Source organism: Anopheles funestus, chromosome 2RL (assembly GCF_943734845.2).
Source record: "Anopheles funestus chromosome 2RL, idAnoFuneDA-416_04, whole genome shotgun sequence".
Taxonomy (NCBI): Eukaryota; Metazoa; Arthropoda; class Insecta; order Diptera; family Culicidae; genus Anopheles; species Anopheles funestus.
This window is the reverse complement of record NC_064598.1, coordinates 87,064,191-87,080,157: the sequence shown is the minus strand read 5'-3', so window position 1 is coordinate 87,080,157 and position 15,967 is coordinate 87,064,191. Positions and strand designations below refer to the sequence as shown.

General features: G+C 42.2%; 2 protein-coding genes across 2 annotated transcripts; both read left to right on the top strand.

The window, feature by feature from the left end:
• The first annotated feature begins 2,557 nt into the window (after window positions 1–2,557).
• Window positions 2,558–3,845, top strand: LOC125775175 (37 kDa salivary gland allergen Aed a 2-like). The gene is made up of 4 exons (XM_049445728.1): window positions 2,558–2,678; window positions 2,747–2,962; window positions 3,036–3,443; window positions 3,517–3,845. The coding sequence occupies exons 1-4, from the start codon at window positions 2,628–2,630 to the stop codon at window positions 3,787–3,789; spliced, it is 948 nt and encodes a 315-aa protein (XP_049301685.1). The 5' UTR covers window positions 2,558–2,627; the 3' UTR covers window positions 3,790–3,845.
• Window positions 3,846–4,439: 594 nt separating this feature from the next.
• Window positions 4,440–5,723, top strand: LOC125775176 (37 kDa salivary gland allergen Aed a 2-like). The gene is made up of 4 exons (XM_049445729.1): window positions 4,440–4,554; window positions 4,620–4,835; window positions 4,901–5,308; window positions 5,372–5,723. The coding sequence occupies exons 1-4, from the start codon at window positions 4,504–4,506 to the stop codon at window positions 5,642–5,644; spliced, it is 948 nt and encodes a 315-aa protein (XP_049301686.1). The 5' UTR covers window positions 4,440–4,503; the 3' UTR covers window positions 5,645–5,723.
• The last annotated feature ends 10,244 nt before the right edge of the window (window positions 5,724–15,967 follow it).

Sequence of the window (15,967 nt, the reverse complement as noted above, 5' to 3'; positions counted from 1 at the left end):
TACACACTACTTACATACACACACAAAGAATAAAAAATTTTGTATAAATAAAAAAAAACGATAAACGGGAAAAATTTCATAAGGCTAGTGGGTCAAGAGCGAAAGAGGTATTTCTATCGCTCCGGTCATCTTATTGTGCGCGCTCCTTGTGTTGCGAAACTTCGCTCCTGGGAGCGCATCGCACAATCGCTCCTGTGTTCAGCGCTCCGTGTGGAGCTACCTCAAGCGCACCGCACACTTTAGAGAGCGAGAGCGGTGCGCTCCGCTCTTGCAAAAGAGCTACTTGACCCGACACTAGTGACGGTCATGAAATGAGAAAAATGCCGGATAAGTTCGATTACTCGGATACAAAGGTTTTAAACCTTTAAACCAGCAAAACGAACTATTACTAAACTCCTTTCAGTAAAAAATATTACTGAAGCAAACTTAGAAAATTTGCTGTGAATACATTGATTTCTTTCCTTCACAAAAAATCCATCAAAACTGAATAGACCTGTCAGTAAAGTCAGCTTCTGTTTCTGACCTTCCCATACATATATCTTCCGCTCGATTAGCCAAATTTGCTCGCGAACAAGTTATTCAATGTCCAATTAAGTTTCGGGAATCATCCAATCCCACGGGTCCTTTCATATTAATTCCAAAATAAAGCACGTTCAATCATCCCTTCAATGCACGCTCTCGAACGGTTGAACCATCGTTCCAAATGTCTGATTTCATGTCCTCGTGTGGCTATCCCTGTGGCTTACCGTTTCAACTTTAAGTACAGCAAACAATCATTTAACGGCAACGTTTCAAACGGCCAGCATATGCACTTCACACCCATGATCGATCGCGCATCATCATCTCCGTTGAATTTCTATCTGTTCCCACAAAACACAGCACAATGCGGAACCACTTTGTTTTCACCCTATTAAGAACATTCAAATTCCACCCCTCCATGAGGTGGAAAATGCGCATTTTTTCCCAATCTCTTCCCACCGAACCGATCGATGGTCCAGTCCCGACAACCAGCTTTGTATGGCTTTATTTTAAGGGTGCAGCAGCAGCAGCAGGTCAGTCGTTTTGGGTAAGTGTACTTTTCCCATCCCACGGCGGCATCATCCGGAAGCGCGCTTGAAACACGGGATGCTCACGGGATGCATTTTAACGGTTATTTCGGTTCGTCGTCCTTGTCGTACCTCCCTCCCGTCTACCATTCGTCCTCGCCCATCTTTTTGACAACGTTTTTGGTGCTTCTGGTTAGATTCTGGGTGAACCGACGCACGACTGAGTGTCTGTATGTGTGCTGACGAATGTTTGCCGACGTGCGCACGCATTACGCACCGCTTTTCCGTTCGTTGGCGTCATACCACGGCGCACCCTTCTGTCCGTGTAGGGAAAGAATAAAAGAAAGCATATATACACGCGCCCGCGGAAGGGATGATCGTCCGTTTCCACGCGGCGAAGGTACGCGGCTGCAGGACGCCACCACGCACAGCTGGTTATGAATCATCTGGATAAGAGCACCGGCTTTGTTGTTGTTTTTTCCTCTCCCCGTTCGAAGCCGGTGTGCGGCCTGGGTTGAATGGGAGTTTAAGGAAATTCAATATGTTTTTACTCGTACACTCCCTGCACGGTTTGCATTACCGTGTGCCGGACCGTTTGCCACCTTTCAGAAACAGTTTCCGTCTAATTTAGGGGTTGATTACCGGAACGTGAGCAGGACAAGCAAGAAGCGTTATTATGGCCCTTCCCTTCCCAGAGACACCCATCGACGAGCGGTATTTAATTAGGTTCAGTGCAAAGTGGATGCTACCCGGGCGTCGTTACACCCGGAACCTGTTTTTGGCAAGGTGGCCTTGATATGCAGCCGTGCGTGAGTGTGAGCGCGTAATGCGAAAGATTTAGCATAAAAAGGATTAGGGGTGACGAAAATTTGACGAGATTAGTTCCGAATCCTTGTTTCCGTTGTACACATTGTTCGTTTGGGTGGTTACGGAAGGACGAGGGGTGCAAAACGGAAGCAAGTGGCATTTTAGGGCTGTTGTTAAAGCTGTGATTTTTGCATTGCAAAAAGTAACGGTCACTTTACAATACACAGAACAACGTATAATCGTTTTTATGAGGCGTTATATACAGTATCGAAAGAGAACTTTTTTCAATGTTGTTTACTTACATGCAAACGCCATCTTTATGTGAATTTATGAACTACTATCAACTAAATGATCTACTCAGTAACACAATCTTCACTTAAGCTCGTTACGTACTACACTTACTCAGCACTATTACTCTCCGTGACTTTGTTGACATTATCATAAGTATAGAATTAATCACTAGATCTGTAAATCTGTCACTACCTCTACCTCAAGCTCACATTATGCATGCAAATCAAGTAAGATAGCTAACAATATTACCACATTATGGCACTGTAAACTCTTATTTTATTTACACACACTGTTTACACTGGGCATTGCTATCTTCTTATGGCTACTGTTCAGTCATCGCGATCAGATGAGTGAACATGAATAAATCTCCTCAACAGCTGTCCTAACAATTACCATCTTAATGCTACTTGCTATAAAAGAACCAGCTGTATCACTTCGTGATGAGTCGCGATAGAAACAGTGAAACAGTTTAAAGTTGTTGTAATGATCATTGGCGCAGTGCTACTATCAATTCTCGCTCACCTCATTGTGCAAGTATGTTGTCAGTGAAATGTGTTTTAAAATTTCTTGTCGTTCGAATTCACCTAATATAATCTTCTCAGGCATCACAACCATGGAAAGCATTAGATCCAGAACAAACCCTGTACGTGTACAAGCGCTGTTATGAAGATCATCTTCCAACAGGATCGAACAGAAAGACTTACCTGGCATCTTGGAATGATTGGAAGTTGGAACCCAATGATGCTATTACCCAATGTTACGCAAAATGTGTTATGGTTGGACTGCAACTCTACGATGAGAAGGAAAATGCGTTTAAGGTATGATAGCGGTGAGGTATGGCCTATGAAGAATTTGTTCAACAAACTGCTCTTGACATTTCCTTCTCACTAGTCCGAGAGGATTCCTGTTCAACATGAAGCGTACAAATCGCTAAACCAGGCCGATTCCAGGGAAGTCTCCGAGTATCAGAAATCCCTGGCCGCTAGCAATCCAGGAACAGGGAGCTGTATCGAGCTGTACAACGCATATTTACCAGTACATAATCGATTCGTGGATTTGTCCCGTAAACTATATCACGGTACGGTGGAAGGTGCTGCTAGAATTTATGCCGCAATGCCCCAAATCAAGCAGAAAGGTGAATCGTACCATGCATACTGTGAAAAGCGTGCTTGGAATGGGAAGAAAAAGTTTGATATGCAGAAAGCCCGCAATTACATACTTACTGGCAGTCCGGAAATAAAGAAGGCGATCGATTGTATCTTCCGTGGATTGCGATATATGGATGATACTGGTTTGAAGGTAATTGTGTATATAGTATAGACCTGCCAGATGAGACCAGATGTTTAACGATAATTTTCCCCCAACTTTCCAGGTTGATGAGATCGTACGAGATTTTAATCTGATCAACAAGAGTGAACTGGAACCCGAGGTTCGATCAGTGTTGGCAGCCTGTCCTGCAATAAGGGCGTACGAATTTTATGCCTGTTTGCTTACCAGCCGCTTAAGGGAAGACTTCAAGAAGGCGTTCGATTTCCATGAACTTCGTTCTGCGGACTACGCATATCTGCTGCGGGGAAAAGTCTACGAAGGTCCCGAAAAAGTTAAGGAGGAAATGCAGAAACTAAACACTACCGTGCATTTCTAGAGCGTTTGTGACAAAAATATTGATTGAAAACAAAACACGATCAGCATTAAACAAAACGTTTTCAATGACTTAATTCTAACGTTTGGAAGAAGTTTAACGCCGTCACCAATATCTTGATCGAAATCCCAAAACTAGGTGTGTGCAGTGACGTCTACTAGTACCATTGTACACATTATTCGTTAAGGGTTGCAGAAGGCTGAATGTGATTTTTGCATCGCAAAAAGTAGCTTTCTCTGAAGTAATCTGACCTACCTGTAAGCGCTATCTGTATGTGAATCTCAAAACCAAATGATCTGCTCAGTCACACTAACTCCCCTTTACACTCGTTGCGTATTTCACTCGCTCAGTATTAAAAGTCTCTAACTAGTCAGCGCCTTTGTTGAAATTTCCATAATTAATCACTAGAACTGTAAATCTGTCACTAGCTCTACCTTTAGCTCACATTATGCATGCAAATCAAGTAAAATAGCTAACAATATTACCACATTAGGGCACTGTAAACTCTTGTTTTATATACACACACTGTTTATACTGGGCATTGCTTTCACCTTGTTGCTACTGTTCAGTCAACTTGATCATTTGGGTAAACATGTGTAAATCCCCTCAACAGCTGTCCTAACTATTACCATCTTGATGCTACTTGCTATAAAAGAACAAGCTGAATCATTTCTTCATGACTACAGGCAAATGTAGTGAAAGTGTAAAGTTGTTAGAATGATCATTGGAGCAGCGCTACTATTGAGCCTTGCTCACCTCTTTGTGAAAGTACGTTTGTGAAATGTGTTTTAAAACTGCGTGTCCTCCGAATTCCCCTATTACCCTCTTTTCAGGCATCACAACCATGGAATGCATTAGATCCAGAACAAACTCTATACGCGTACAAGCGCTGTTTTGAAGATCACCTTCCATCAGGATCAAACAGAAATACTTACCTGTCAGAGTGGATTGACTGGAAGTTAGAACCCAACGATGCTATTACCCAATGCTATGTGAAGTGCGCCCTGATTGGAATCCAAATCTACGATGAGAAGGAAAATGCGTTTAAGGTATGACGATCTACGAACATTTAGATCAACAAACCTCTCCAACCACCGAATCTTCTTCTCACAAGCCGGATAGGATTCCTGTTCAGCATGGAGCATACAAATCATTCAACCAGGCCGATTCCAAGGATGTCTCCGAGTATCAGAAAGCCCTGGCCGCTAGCAATCCTGGAACAGGTAGCTGTATCGAGCTGTATAACGCGTATATACCGGTACATAAACGATTCAGGAATGTGTCCCGTAAACTATATCACGGTGTGGCTGACGGTGCTGCTAAAGTTTATGCCGCAATGCCCCAAATCAAGCAGATAGGTGAATCGTACCATGCGTACTGTGAAAAGCGTGCTTGGAATGGTAAGAAAAAGTTTGATATGCAGAAAGCCCGCAATTACATACTTACTGGCAGTCCGGAAATAAAGAAGGCGATCGATTGTATCTTCCGTGGATTGCGATATATGGATGACACTGGGTTGAAGGTAATTGTGTATATAGTATGGATCAACTAGAGATATTTAACGATAATTTCCCCAAAATTCCAGGTTGATGAGATCGTGCGAGATTTTAATCTGATCAACAAGAGTGAACTGGAACCCGAGGTCCGATCAGTGTTGGCAGCCTGTCCTGCAATAAGAGCGTACGAATTTTATGCCTGTTTGCTTACCAGCCGCTTAAGGGAAGACTTCAAGAAGGCGTTCGATTTCCATGAACTTCGTTCTGCGGACTACGGATATCTGGTGCTAGGAAAAGTCTACGAAGGTCCTGAAAAGGTTAAGGAAGAAATGCAGAAACTAAACGCTACCGCACGTTTCTAGCACATGTAATTTTCCCATTAGCCGTCGGTGCATTGGGTGAGAAAAAAAATATTGATTTACAACAAGATACGATCAGCATTAAACAAAACGTTTTCAATTGCTTCATTGTAACGGCTGGAAGAAGTCAAACGCCGTCACCATTATCTCGATCGAACTACCAAAGCTATCTTTGGAACCGTTTTTATGGCTCCCATGAGTCTAGCAGTGATGTCTACCAGTACACCACCCAGTGAGTCAGCTAAAAAAAAAACATATACACAACGTTCTTTCTGGTGCTTCCCTCCAGCAAACGGGCCACGTGTTCTCTAGGGGGACGAAATTTAAGTCGATTTAATTATCACCAAGACGCGTGCCGTAAAGTACAGTCCGCGCCGGGCTATGTCTTGACCGCGCCCACCATCCACCGTAAGGTTATTGGCCAAAACGGTGACGATAAGCCATCAAGGAACTGTGTTGGATTTTTCGCTTCCGTACACTTCCGCACAGGGTGTGGTCTCTGGCTGGTAAAACGAAGGTACAATAAAGTGTGCATATCGTGCGATAGTGTGAAATCATCCCTTCCCCATTAAAGGTTTCCTCCAAGTGGTCAACTTTTACACGACATTTGCACACATACGTTTATCTCGACTAATGCCTCGCGGGTTCCCCGATCAACGCACACGATCTAATTGCGTGCGCCCCAATGATAAATATGTGTGGTATAAATTAGCTATCGGGTTGCCGATTTCAAATGTGTCAATTGATTAGCCATGATAGTGACTGCGTCGATTTTTTTTTGTCGATCGCTAGTCTGTCGCGGTCAAATCAAGCCCTAATCGGTGTAGCTGCCGCTATCTGCCTGCTTGTCGGGTGGAACATTGCTACATTCTGCCTGCGGGTTCCGTCACCCTCCTGCCCTCGCTCAGCATGGAGGAGCTATTTAATTAGTAAACAAATATATGACTAACGCGGCTACACGCGACTTGCCAAGTACCCGTTCGAGATTATGTCGCTGGCAAATTTGATTTATGATCGCGTTCGTGACCACGCGTAGCGCCAAGTTACCGGCTGTGGACCGGTACAGCGACTGTTGGGAGTTAGATGGAATTTGTCTTGCATTCTAGGAAGGAATTAGATTTTGGGATATTTTTAGATATTTAAATTAAATTCATTTTGTGGTCATAAGTTTTCAACGATTTGTTTATATTATTTCAACAAAATGTTGAGTAGTTTTCTAGGTTAGTTTGTTTACATTTTGTTTATAGCTCTACTGGAGTTATGGAGAGTATTGCACATATATTTTTTCCATTTGCTTAATGTTACAAACCAAAAGTTACAAAACAAACCCCAGCTACAAAAGATTATTTAGACAGGCCAGTAACAGTGATCGATAAGAGACCCTATTAAGGGTCTTTATTTCCTCTTCCGTCTTTTGCCCAAACAAATCACGCCACTGACAATTTAATCTATCCTTTAATTTCCCACGACACGAACATAACCATCGATGACCTGCGCTCCACATTCCAAACGCACCAAATTCTTCCCCAAAAAAAAACACGCTCAACACGCCTGACACTAATCTGCAGAAGCGGCTGCAGTTACGAACACTTCGTTTTTCAATCCCCCTAACAAACTTGATCCCGCGATCAGTCGCATTTTGCATAATTGATCATCATAATCGTCATCCGAAGCACAGCAACACCATCAAAATCTCCACTCGGCACGTTTTGTCCACCAGGCGTTTCACCGAAAAAACACTTGAAAGTAGATCACTCGCTGGGAACTGTCGCAGTTGGCAAAGCCCTCCCTGGGAGCGTTCGGCAGCCCGATAGACGTAACCGATACCTAGGAGGTCGCATGTGTACCGTAATTCTTTCAACTCCTTTCGCCTCGCGAGACACCGTTCACACCAAGATTAATCGATGCGCAACCAGATCAGATGCGTCGGGCAGCTTTAGCGTCCTGGGAAAGTTTTGTGGCAGCTAGCGACCACGACCCTTCCGTGGATCGAGCGTTTAAAGAGTTTCTTTTCATATTTCGGAAGGAATTTGATTGGAATATTTCTCTCGATGACAGGTCACGATCTTAATTATATCGATCCGATTCCTTTTTTTTTGCTGATCTTAAATATTGGTCATCATATTCAATACTGCATGGAATGTTTTTTGGTGGTGGATATCGTGGAAACATTTTTACAACGAAAGAAACACCTCGGAAGATCAGTTACTCCTTTAGAACAGACAGTTCGAAGTCAACAGTAAATCCTTCCACTTGTTATTTGCCCTATTTGTTTGCTACTTTCATTGTAAGATACCTGTCACTCTACATATCTTAAAATTGGATTAGCAAAGTGTCTGCCAATTTCATGCTGAAACAGCGTCCTCTAAATTCCGCTTGTCTTCAAGCAGTAAGCGTGTAAACAAGTTTTCAGACTACTTTTTTTCCTACCATAGGATGACTTATTTTCAATACGTTGTTTTTGTTTCATTCTTCCATCACTCCATGCATGATCAGCTCATGGATACTTCTCTGGGGAGTTGATCGAACAAGTGGAATGTGTGTTCTTCCAGCAGATCAATGTCAACGATCGTTCGACGACGGGATCAGTGTACGTGAGATTCGCCGTTTGGGGGCCGATTCCATTTGCTTCTAATTGATCAATTAGCCGTGAGAAAGATGGCCGCAAGGTATCGATTGTGTTAGTCCACCACTAGAATTCTTAAAAGACCTGATAGAACAATGTTATTTCAAGCTTTGATCGTTTCACCGCCTGGTATTGGTAGATAACAGTATTGCCGATCGATCCATCACATTCGGTGGTGATCGGAGTGGTTTCGTCCATCACCCCGAGGGTCACTATTAGGACTCAGCAACGATTGGAACCGGTTCCGGATAAAAGTGTTTGCTCCCAAAGGGACCCGCCCGCGGTCTAGCACTTATCACCCGCTCCTTGACCGCACCGGGAAGGCTCGGGAAGGCGTGATAAATGGATTACGCGACCGCACCTTCCAGACACCTGGGGGATTTTGGTGCGATGCGGTTACCGGCTACCATACAAAACTTCGTAAGGGCTTCACTGCCAACTGCACCGTATTCCCCAGCTGGATCCAGTTTCGCAGCCAAACAGACAACCCCCCCGGGTTTACTTCGGCGGGTGAAGTACCTTCAGCTGCGCTCGTTCCCTGCTGTGCTGTTGGGTCTTCACCGTATGCGTATGGGCTCACATCCAGAAGCGACCGCTATGCGCTGCAACATGCACACGGCTGAGTGCCGCCCGGCTACCCTAAACGCTAATTAATTAAAAGCATTTTGATGTCAAGTGATCTTGCGCTTTTAGGGTGATCATATTGCAGTGAGCAAAAGGGCGACACAATCCACCGCACGGCGACAAAACTTCAGCCACACTCTCCACTCCGATTGCAATTGCACTTTTTTGCACTCCTGTTTATCATGCTCTCTCTCTCTCTCTCTCACACACACACTCTTTTGCCGAACTTATCTCACTAACCTGTCTGTTCTGGGTGACCATTTCAACCGTTGTCATCGTCCGCAGGTCAGCATCTTCCAACAGAACCGGCAGGCGGCACCGGAGCATTAAATAACGATCACAACGCCACACCGACCATACCATTCCCGCTTCGGTGTGAATTCGCGGATGTGTGCAGAAAATGTGTAAACAAAATTATCAAAACTGAACTGATTAATGGAGGGTGGTGCATTGGAGTATACGCACCACAACGATCTTCAGCTCCGTTTGTACCATGGTTTCGTGCATGTACAGGACGGAAAGTGAATCCCGCAGGAAAGGTGACCCCTTGCCGGGAAGGTACGGTTTCAATTTATTAGCTTACTTACCGTCGTACACGTATCCGCAAACTCGGGCGGGGAAGAAAATCCAGATTTGGATCACGAATAAGATTATAAATTCAACTCCACGCAGAAAAAGCGATAATCAGACGAGCAAGTGCATAAGTTTATGCTTTTGGGCTTTTTTTTTCGTTCGTCTTGGAAAATATGCTTAAGAAGAAGACGAACACTAGGAGGAGAGATGAACAGAAGCGATTCATATCACACTGTAAGTGCTTTAATTGTGATTTTAATGATATATCGTACAAGACGCGCGAGAGAAGAAACTTTGACAATAATAGCTGTAAAGAGCTAGTTTTCAAAATTATTCTCATGTGCAATTAATTTAGTGAATAATACTAAATAAAATACAGGTAGTCTCCAAAATACTCTATAATACCAGACCGACGAGATAAACCAAAATTTGCCGATTTCGAATTCCTGCATGTGTCAATTCTTGGTGCAATTTTATTTGAAATTGACAGTTAGTGAATTAATGTAATTTTCGGCTTGTTTTGTAAGGCAATTTTGATAAAGAAAACAATAACATTATCTTGAAATTTATTTTATTCAATTGGAAGACAGTTTTAACCAAATTAAAAATTAATTGTCAACAGTTTCTGCTATAAAACCATTGACCAGTGCAATTTTAAATTGAATGCATTACAAAGTGATTTTTCTACTCTAACCTTTTTGATTTATTTCGCAACTCAGACGTTAATTCCATTTAATCTCAGCAAGGAGAAAAGGTAGTCACAACAAACAACTATATTCTTCCCTTTTACATCGAGGAAACGTTAACTTCTAGCCCTTTAAACAGTTCTTCTTGAACTTCTTGAGACGAAAACTATCGATCTGATTTTAGACGCTATGCTGTCTGGCGTAGCAAGTCCAAGATAAAGTTTGCTGTCGTTGTACTTTTTATTTAAACAAACATCAAACTGACCCAACCCACTCTTATCAGATATTTTTGTTCATCGGTTTTTGACTTGGCGTTCAATATCAACAATACACAGAAGATATTTACTTACGGTATCCTAATGCATAAATTAATTTTTCTAGCAGTTGAATATTTTAAGTATTCTTTTAGTATCTTTAGTGAGAATGAGTTTTCGTGCTAGGTGTTTAATAAGTTATTTTAATTTAAGTTCTTCCAAAAAATATTCAAAGCACAATATTCTGTTCAAATGCATATAAAACACCTTAATAAAGATTTTTTTTTTTACTTCTTTCTCACCCATATCCGTATCGGTAAGGTGTGGCAAGCGCGATGCACAAGGACGGTATGCAAATAACACGCAAATAATCCTGTTGCGCTGACCATGTAGTGCATTTATTTAGCCAACATATAATATTTACCAAAGTCCGCTGGTTTCGCTTCTAAACGTGGTGCTGCGTTATTTTTTTTTTGTATTTGACGCGCCGCCTAACCAAACACCGGGAGGTCAATTGCGTTTGTACCGATGCGATGCATTCCGATTTCTATAAGTGACTTCTTTTTTATTTCACCTTCCCGCGTTTTGCATTGCGCACCAGTGCAGTGGTTTTATTTAATTTTATAACACCCTTTCGTGCACTTTCCTGCACGCGGGTAGACATGAAGGGTACTTTTTTTTGTTGTTGCTCCCACTTTCTGTGGGTTTGTAGCTCATTCCAATCGCACAAACATCAACCTAACGATCTGGTCACTGTGCTCTTCCCTTGTGAAGGTTTCGAAATGAATGGTCCCGGTTGTGTGCAGAATGGAGGTTTAGATAAAAACCGATCAACATATGCGGCGTATGACGGGTGCAAAAACCCGACTGTTACGAAACCGACCCGGCCAAAGCCCCCATGCTGGCTGCCAGGTTACCGGTCAGGTCGGCACGATGCACCGTCTTAGGTGTTCTGGTCATCTTTGTTGAATTAATTCGTTCACTAGCTTGTAAGTCACCAACCATATCACAGGATTGGTGGTGATGGTGAACAACAAACAGCAAGTCTAACCCTCACTGGTCCAAACTACACGAAAGCTCTCCCGAGTGCCTTCATTCCACCCTATCATGCTGTGATGTTTGTTTGAACATATTTTCTCCCACAGCGAGAGGAGAGTCTGGGTAGCTTGATAAAATAATTCCCGACGCCTAGAAGGGTGTGATGCTCAGTGGTTGAAAATGCCCTCCTGATCTAGGCTATGAACGTATGGACGTAACTAAACACTTGCAGGAAGCATATTGCTGCTAACGTTTGATTTTTATATCTATTTAATTTCCCACGAACCGAACGAAAAGTAGTCCAGTAGATCGGGGTGAGTTCTATTCATTTTTTGTCCTTCATTTAGGGCCCAAAAACAAAAGGGTGGGCGACAAAAGGATATTCTTTTTTTCTCGACAAATATTCTCTAGAGAAAAATATAGTAAAAACATTCGTTGATGAATAATTGATTAACGAGTTATTATTTATAGCTCACCAATAAATTAACCTTAATGTAATTAAATTAATAATGATTAATCTTTAAACGTAATTGGTCTCTAGATTTTCACTTCAAATTACATTTCACTAAGGTTTCTAATTATTTTCTTATTTGTTAGATGGAGTTCAAAATTATGTAGCACGAATATTTAAAATCACTTTTTAAAAAACGGAAAAATATTTTTTGGTCTAATTATATTTCTGTTAAAATAAATATGTTTCGTTTTTCTTAAATAGGGTTTTAAAATCTAGTTTTATTTTTTATCGTCTTTCACTACAGGAGCCAAACATATCCAACATATTATTATAAACCAGATAGAAATTTAATTAAGACGTAACTATTTATTAGCTTCAGCATTAAAAAAAAGGCTTAAAGAAACCCTCAAGATGCTTTAGATAATTCAATTTAACGAAAGAAAAGAAACGAACCCTTTTTTCAACCTGGTCTTTCACTCCGATCGGATGGATCTATTTATCCTCATCAAAAACCAACATTACACAACACCATACTGTAAAGCAAACCGTTTTATTAAACCGATCCAAATTAACCACCGCGAGCGAAAGCGCTTCCGCCGTCAATCATGCGTCATCGAAGAAAGTGAATCCGTTGCTCCCGCAGAAAAACCCTCCTCGAACGTGCCGGTTTGACGTGCAAAATAAGAAAAGAACCATTCATAACAAAGCATCCACCGTACCGATGTTGACACCGAAACAACAACACACAAAAAAATGCGATCGTTTACATAGTGGAAAGAAAAGAATTAAACACAACACCGCATGACGCGTTGTCTAGTGGCGGTGTAATCGGTTCGGCACGACGGCACGACCGAACCACTTTCTTCCAACCGATCGAAAACATCAAGCTTCTTAAACCATCCAACCCGGAGCCGGGTAGGCAAAAAATTAAAACGGAATCTGTTCCACGGTTTCCCAATCGCTTCCCCAAAAACCCAACCAACCACACTATTGGGAGGCGTTGTGTTTTTAATTATCATCGCACCGCACCGGAGATTTGCGGACGAGCGCGAGCGCGCGCGCGCGTACTCGATCGTGTGGCGGAATCGGTGCCAATTTCCCACGGGTATCACGTGGAAGGACTGCCAAAATAGCCACCTTTAGCCGATCCTTTTCCGTGGCGGTGATGGTGAGTTTTTGTTTTTATTTTATTACATGGGAAACCGCCAGTCCGGGAAAAACTGTTTTGGGTAAGGGTTCCGGTGGACCGGGTGAGGATCGATGACGCCTTGGTCAGATCGTGAGAGACTTGTGGAGGGATATCTTCAAACGTGACCCGACCCAACTGTATACGGTTGGGCGGTAAAACTGTTGATAAAATTTATAATTTCACACTAAACTACACTCGTGGCTAATCGCTGAATGGCATGAAAATACGTGTACCAAAGCAGCAAAAACAAATATTTTAAAATGTTGTTCTAATCATCACCGATAATGTAAAGTACTGAAATATACTTTAGAAACAAAAAAAACACTTTTTTTATAAACAAATATATCCCAATTGCAATAGAGCAATCAAATAGACCACAGTGCAATTATCGCAAACATGCGTAATATACACTTCATCATGCAGTTTATCACAATTACTCTGTTCCTTAAAACAAACTCCCTTCTGTTCACTATATTCAGTCTCACAGCTAGTTCTAGTTGGTGCAGTACCCGTTTTAGTGATGCAGTCCGCATTGAATTTATTGCATCTCGTTACATTCTCACAACTACCGCTGTTACTTTGTTCTTCGCTGATAACACCAACCGTGGGTAACTATGGCTACAACTCCAACGCTACAGATGATGACCATTCCAGTGCATTATCACCGGATGACACACTGTTTGCTCACTTGAGATGCTTCGAACTGTTTGCCAGCAAACAATCTGATGATCGTGATCGTGATGCTTCCCTCTGGTTGGGTTGGAACGAACACTATCTTCAAAGGACGGAACGAACGCCAAAGTTTGTACGTTGTGTATTGAACCGCCTGGGATTGTATGACGGATCAAGTGGACAGTTTAATGTGAGATATTGGGAATTTTAGATTTTATAATCAATGCTCTAAATTGTATGTTTTGATCAACAGGAAAACTTAATCAGAACACAATACAACGAGTACAAACAATGGATGACATTGAGCGAAGAAGCTGTGGAAGAGTTTATAAATGATGTTACTGAAATAGGCCACGTAAACACCGCAGATGATGAAGTCATATACAACACGTTTAAAACATTGTTCAACAATCACTCCAATGCCTTCTTTCAACTTTTCTTGCGTGATGCAGAAGTACTACAAAACATGTACGAGGATGAGGTATCGGTGGTCTAAAAAGACTTTAGCGTTGAAACATGCCCCATCTAACCTTCAACTTGCTTAAAGACATTTTCAGTTCGCAAACCAAACCAAACGGTGGTTCAATTCTGTGAGCTTCAAATGAGTGCTGAACTGTGGGACGATATCTGTCTTATAAGAGCGTACGAGATAAGCAACCATACAGAAGCGATGGAAAGGCATATCGCATGTATATTCCGTGGCTTTCAATATCTCGACGCGAACAACTCTATTGATGTGAGGTCTTTTAACAAACCTAAATACAAAGATAATTAAATTTTGTGTTTTGTTCTTTCAGGCACAAGAAATTGCAAGCGATTACGAGTTGATAGAATCGTTAAATGCAGCTTCCAGGGAGTACATCCAGCAATGCGCTATTAATGCCTCACAGGAGGATGAAGTCCCCAAACGGAGTCTTGCGATGTACGAGTGTTTATTGGACGGAATGTATAGCGATGCATTTAAGGAAGCGTTCGACTTTCGTGAAATTCGTTCCGGCAATCTAACATTCATCTTGAAGAAACTTCCATACGATAGAGATCAGGTGAAGCAACAAATATTGGCTTTAGATAAGGAACACTGTAACGATCATGATCAATTGGGTCTCAGGTATACGAATGGTTGATTAGAATACTTTTAGCTTCTATTATTAAAATTTTTTTTAAAGAAATTTTCACATTTTCATACTATTTTTGATACTGATGATTGTCAAGTAGCGTCACTATCCTATAAAATCATACTAACCTGCACAACTTTGAACTTTACCAGTATTCTTTCTACATTAAATGCTTGAATACTACATGAAAGTAGGCGGATGGTGAAGTTTACACCATCATTAAATAGGTGACACAGGTTTTATTGCCATCCACTGCTAGCTCTATCACCGTATCATGGGACCATTAAGTGAACCAGTACGCTTCTCGATTCTTGATGCAGAATATGTTCTCTTACTCGAGGGCTTAAATAAACCATAAAACTCAATTTTCAATTAAAAAATAAATAGACTTACACACACGGGTACGGTACACGGGATTACTCGTCTACACCCAGCAACGGTCTCTCGGTTAGTCTCGGCCGGCAGGTCGGTAATTAAGTGCGAAGAATTGATTTTTATGACAAACGATAAAACGGTTAGCCAGACTGAACACAGTCCCGCAAGTCGCTTGGAAAACAATACCCCCTACCCATTTACGCTGCGGCTATGCTGTGGCCTATCGTACAAGGAACTCCGGTTCTGGAGTAAAGTGCACCTGAGCCCTTTGTTGGTCACCACCAGTGGACCAGTGCGTGAATTGAGATAGAATGCCACTCTGCGCAGTGGAGTCATTTATTTCCATGAAATTTAAATTGGCGCCTTCTGGGTAACTTTGCGGCACGAAAGCAGGAACACTTTAATGGACGAGAGCGCTACAAAAACCGACCTGCAAGCGCAAGATAAGGGTGAGCGCGGAACGGATCCAACTATTTTTCAATTAAAATAAAGAAAAGCTCCAACACGTTTCGCGCTGCGTGGGTTCCGCACTGGACAGAAGCATAGCGCATCATAGGCGCACCGTGCGCGCCAACACCTACGAACATAGATTATTTATATATTTATTTGCCACTTGCGAGTACGGTTTGGCTGGGGCTAGTGCACAAATGGTACGGCTTAACGGCAGAACTCCAATCCCGCGTGGAGGATTGTTCACGCACAACATGCTTCGGGTTGGTT

Bases quoted from the DNA above. Each gene is read 5' to 3' on its own strand.
- LOC125775175 (XM_049445728.1), top strand. From the start codon at position 2,628: ATGATCATTGGCGCAGTGCTACTATCAATTCTCGCTCACCTCATTGTG. The intron at 2,679-2,746 runs GTATGTTGTCAG...TAATCTTCTCAG, and splicing joins TCGCTCACCTCATTGTGCAA to GCATCACAACCATGGAAAGC. The intron at 3,444-3,516 runs GTAATTGTGTAT...CCAACTTTCCAG, and splicing joins TGGATGATACTGGTTTGAAG to GTTGATGAGATCGTACGAGA.
- LOC125775176 (XM_049445729.1), top strand. From the start codon at position 4,504: ATGATCATTGGAGCAGCGCTACTATTGAGCCTTGCTCACCTCTTTGTG. The intron at 4,836-4,900 runs GTATGACGATCT...TCTTCTCACAAG, and splicing joins AGAAGGAAAATGCGTTTAAG to CCGGATAGGATTCCTGTTCA. The intron at 5,309-5,371 runs GTAATTGTGTAT...CCAAAATTCCAG, and splicing joins TGGATGACACTGGGTTGAAG to GTTGATGAGATCGTGCGAGA.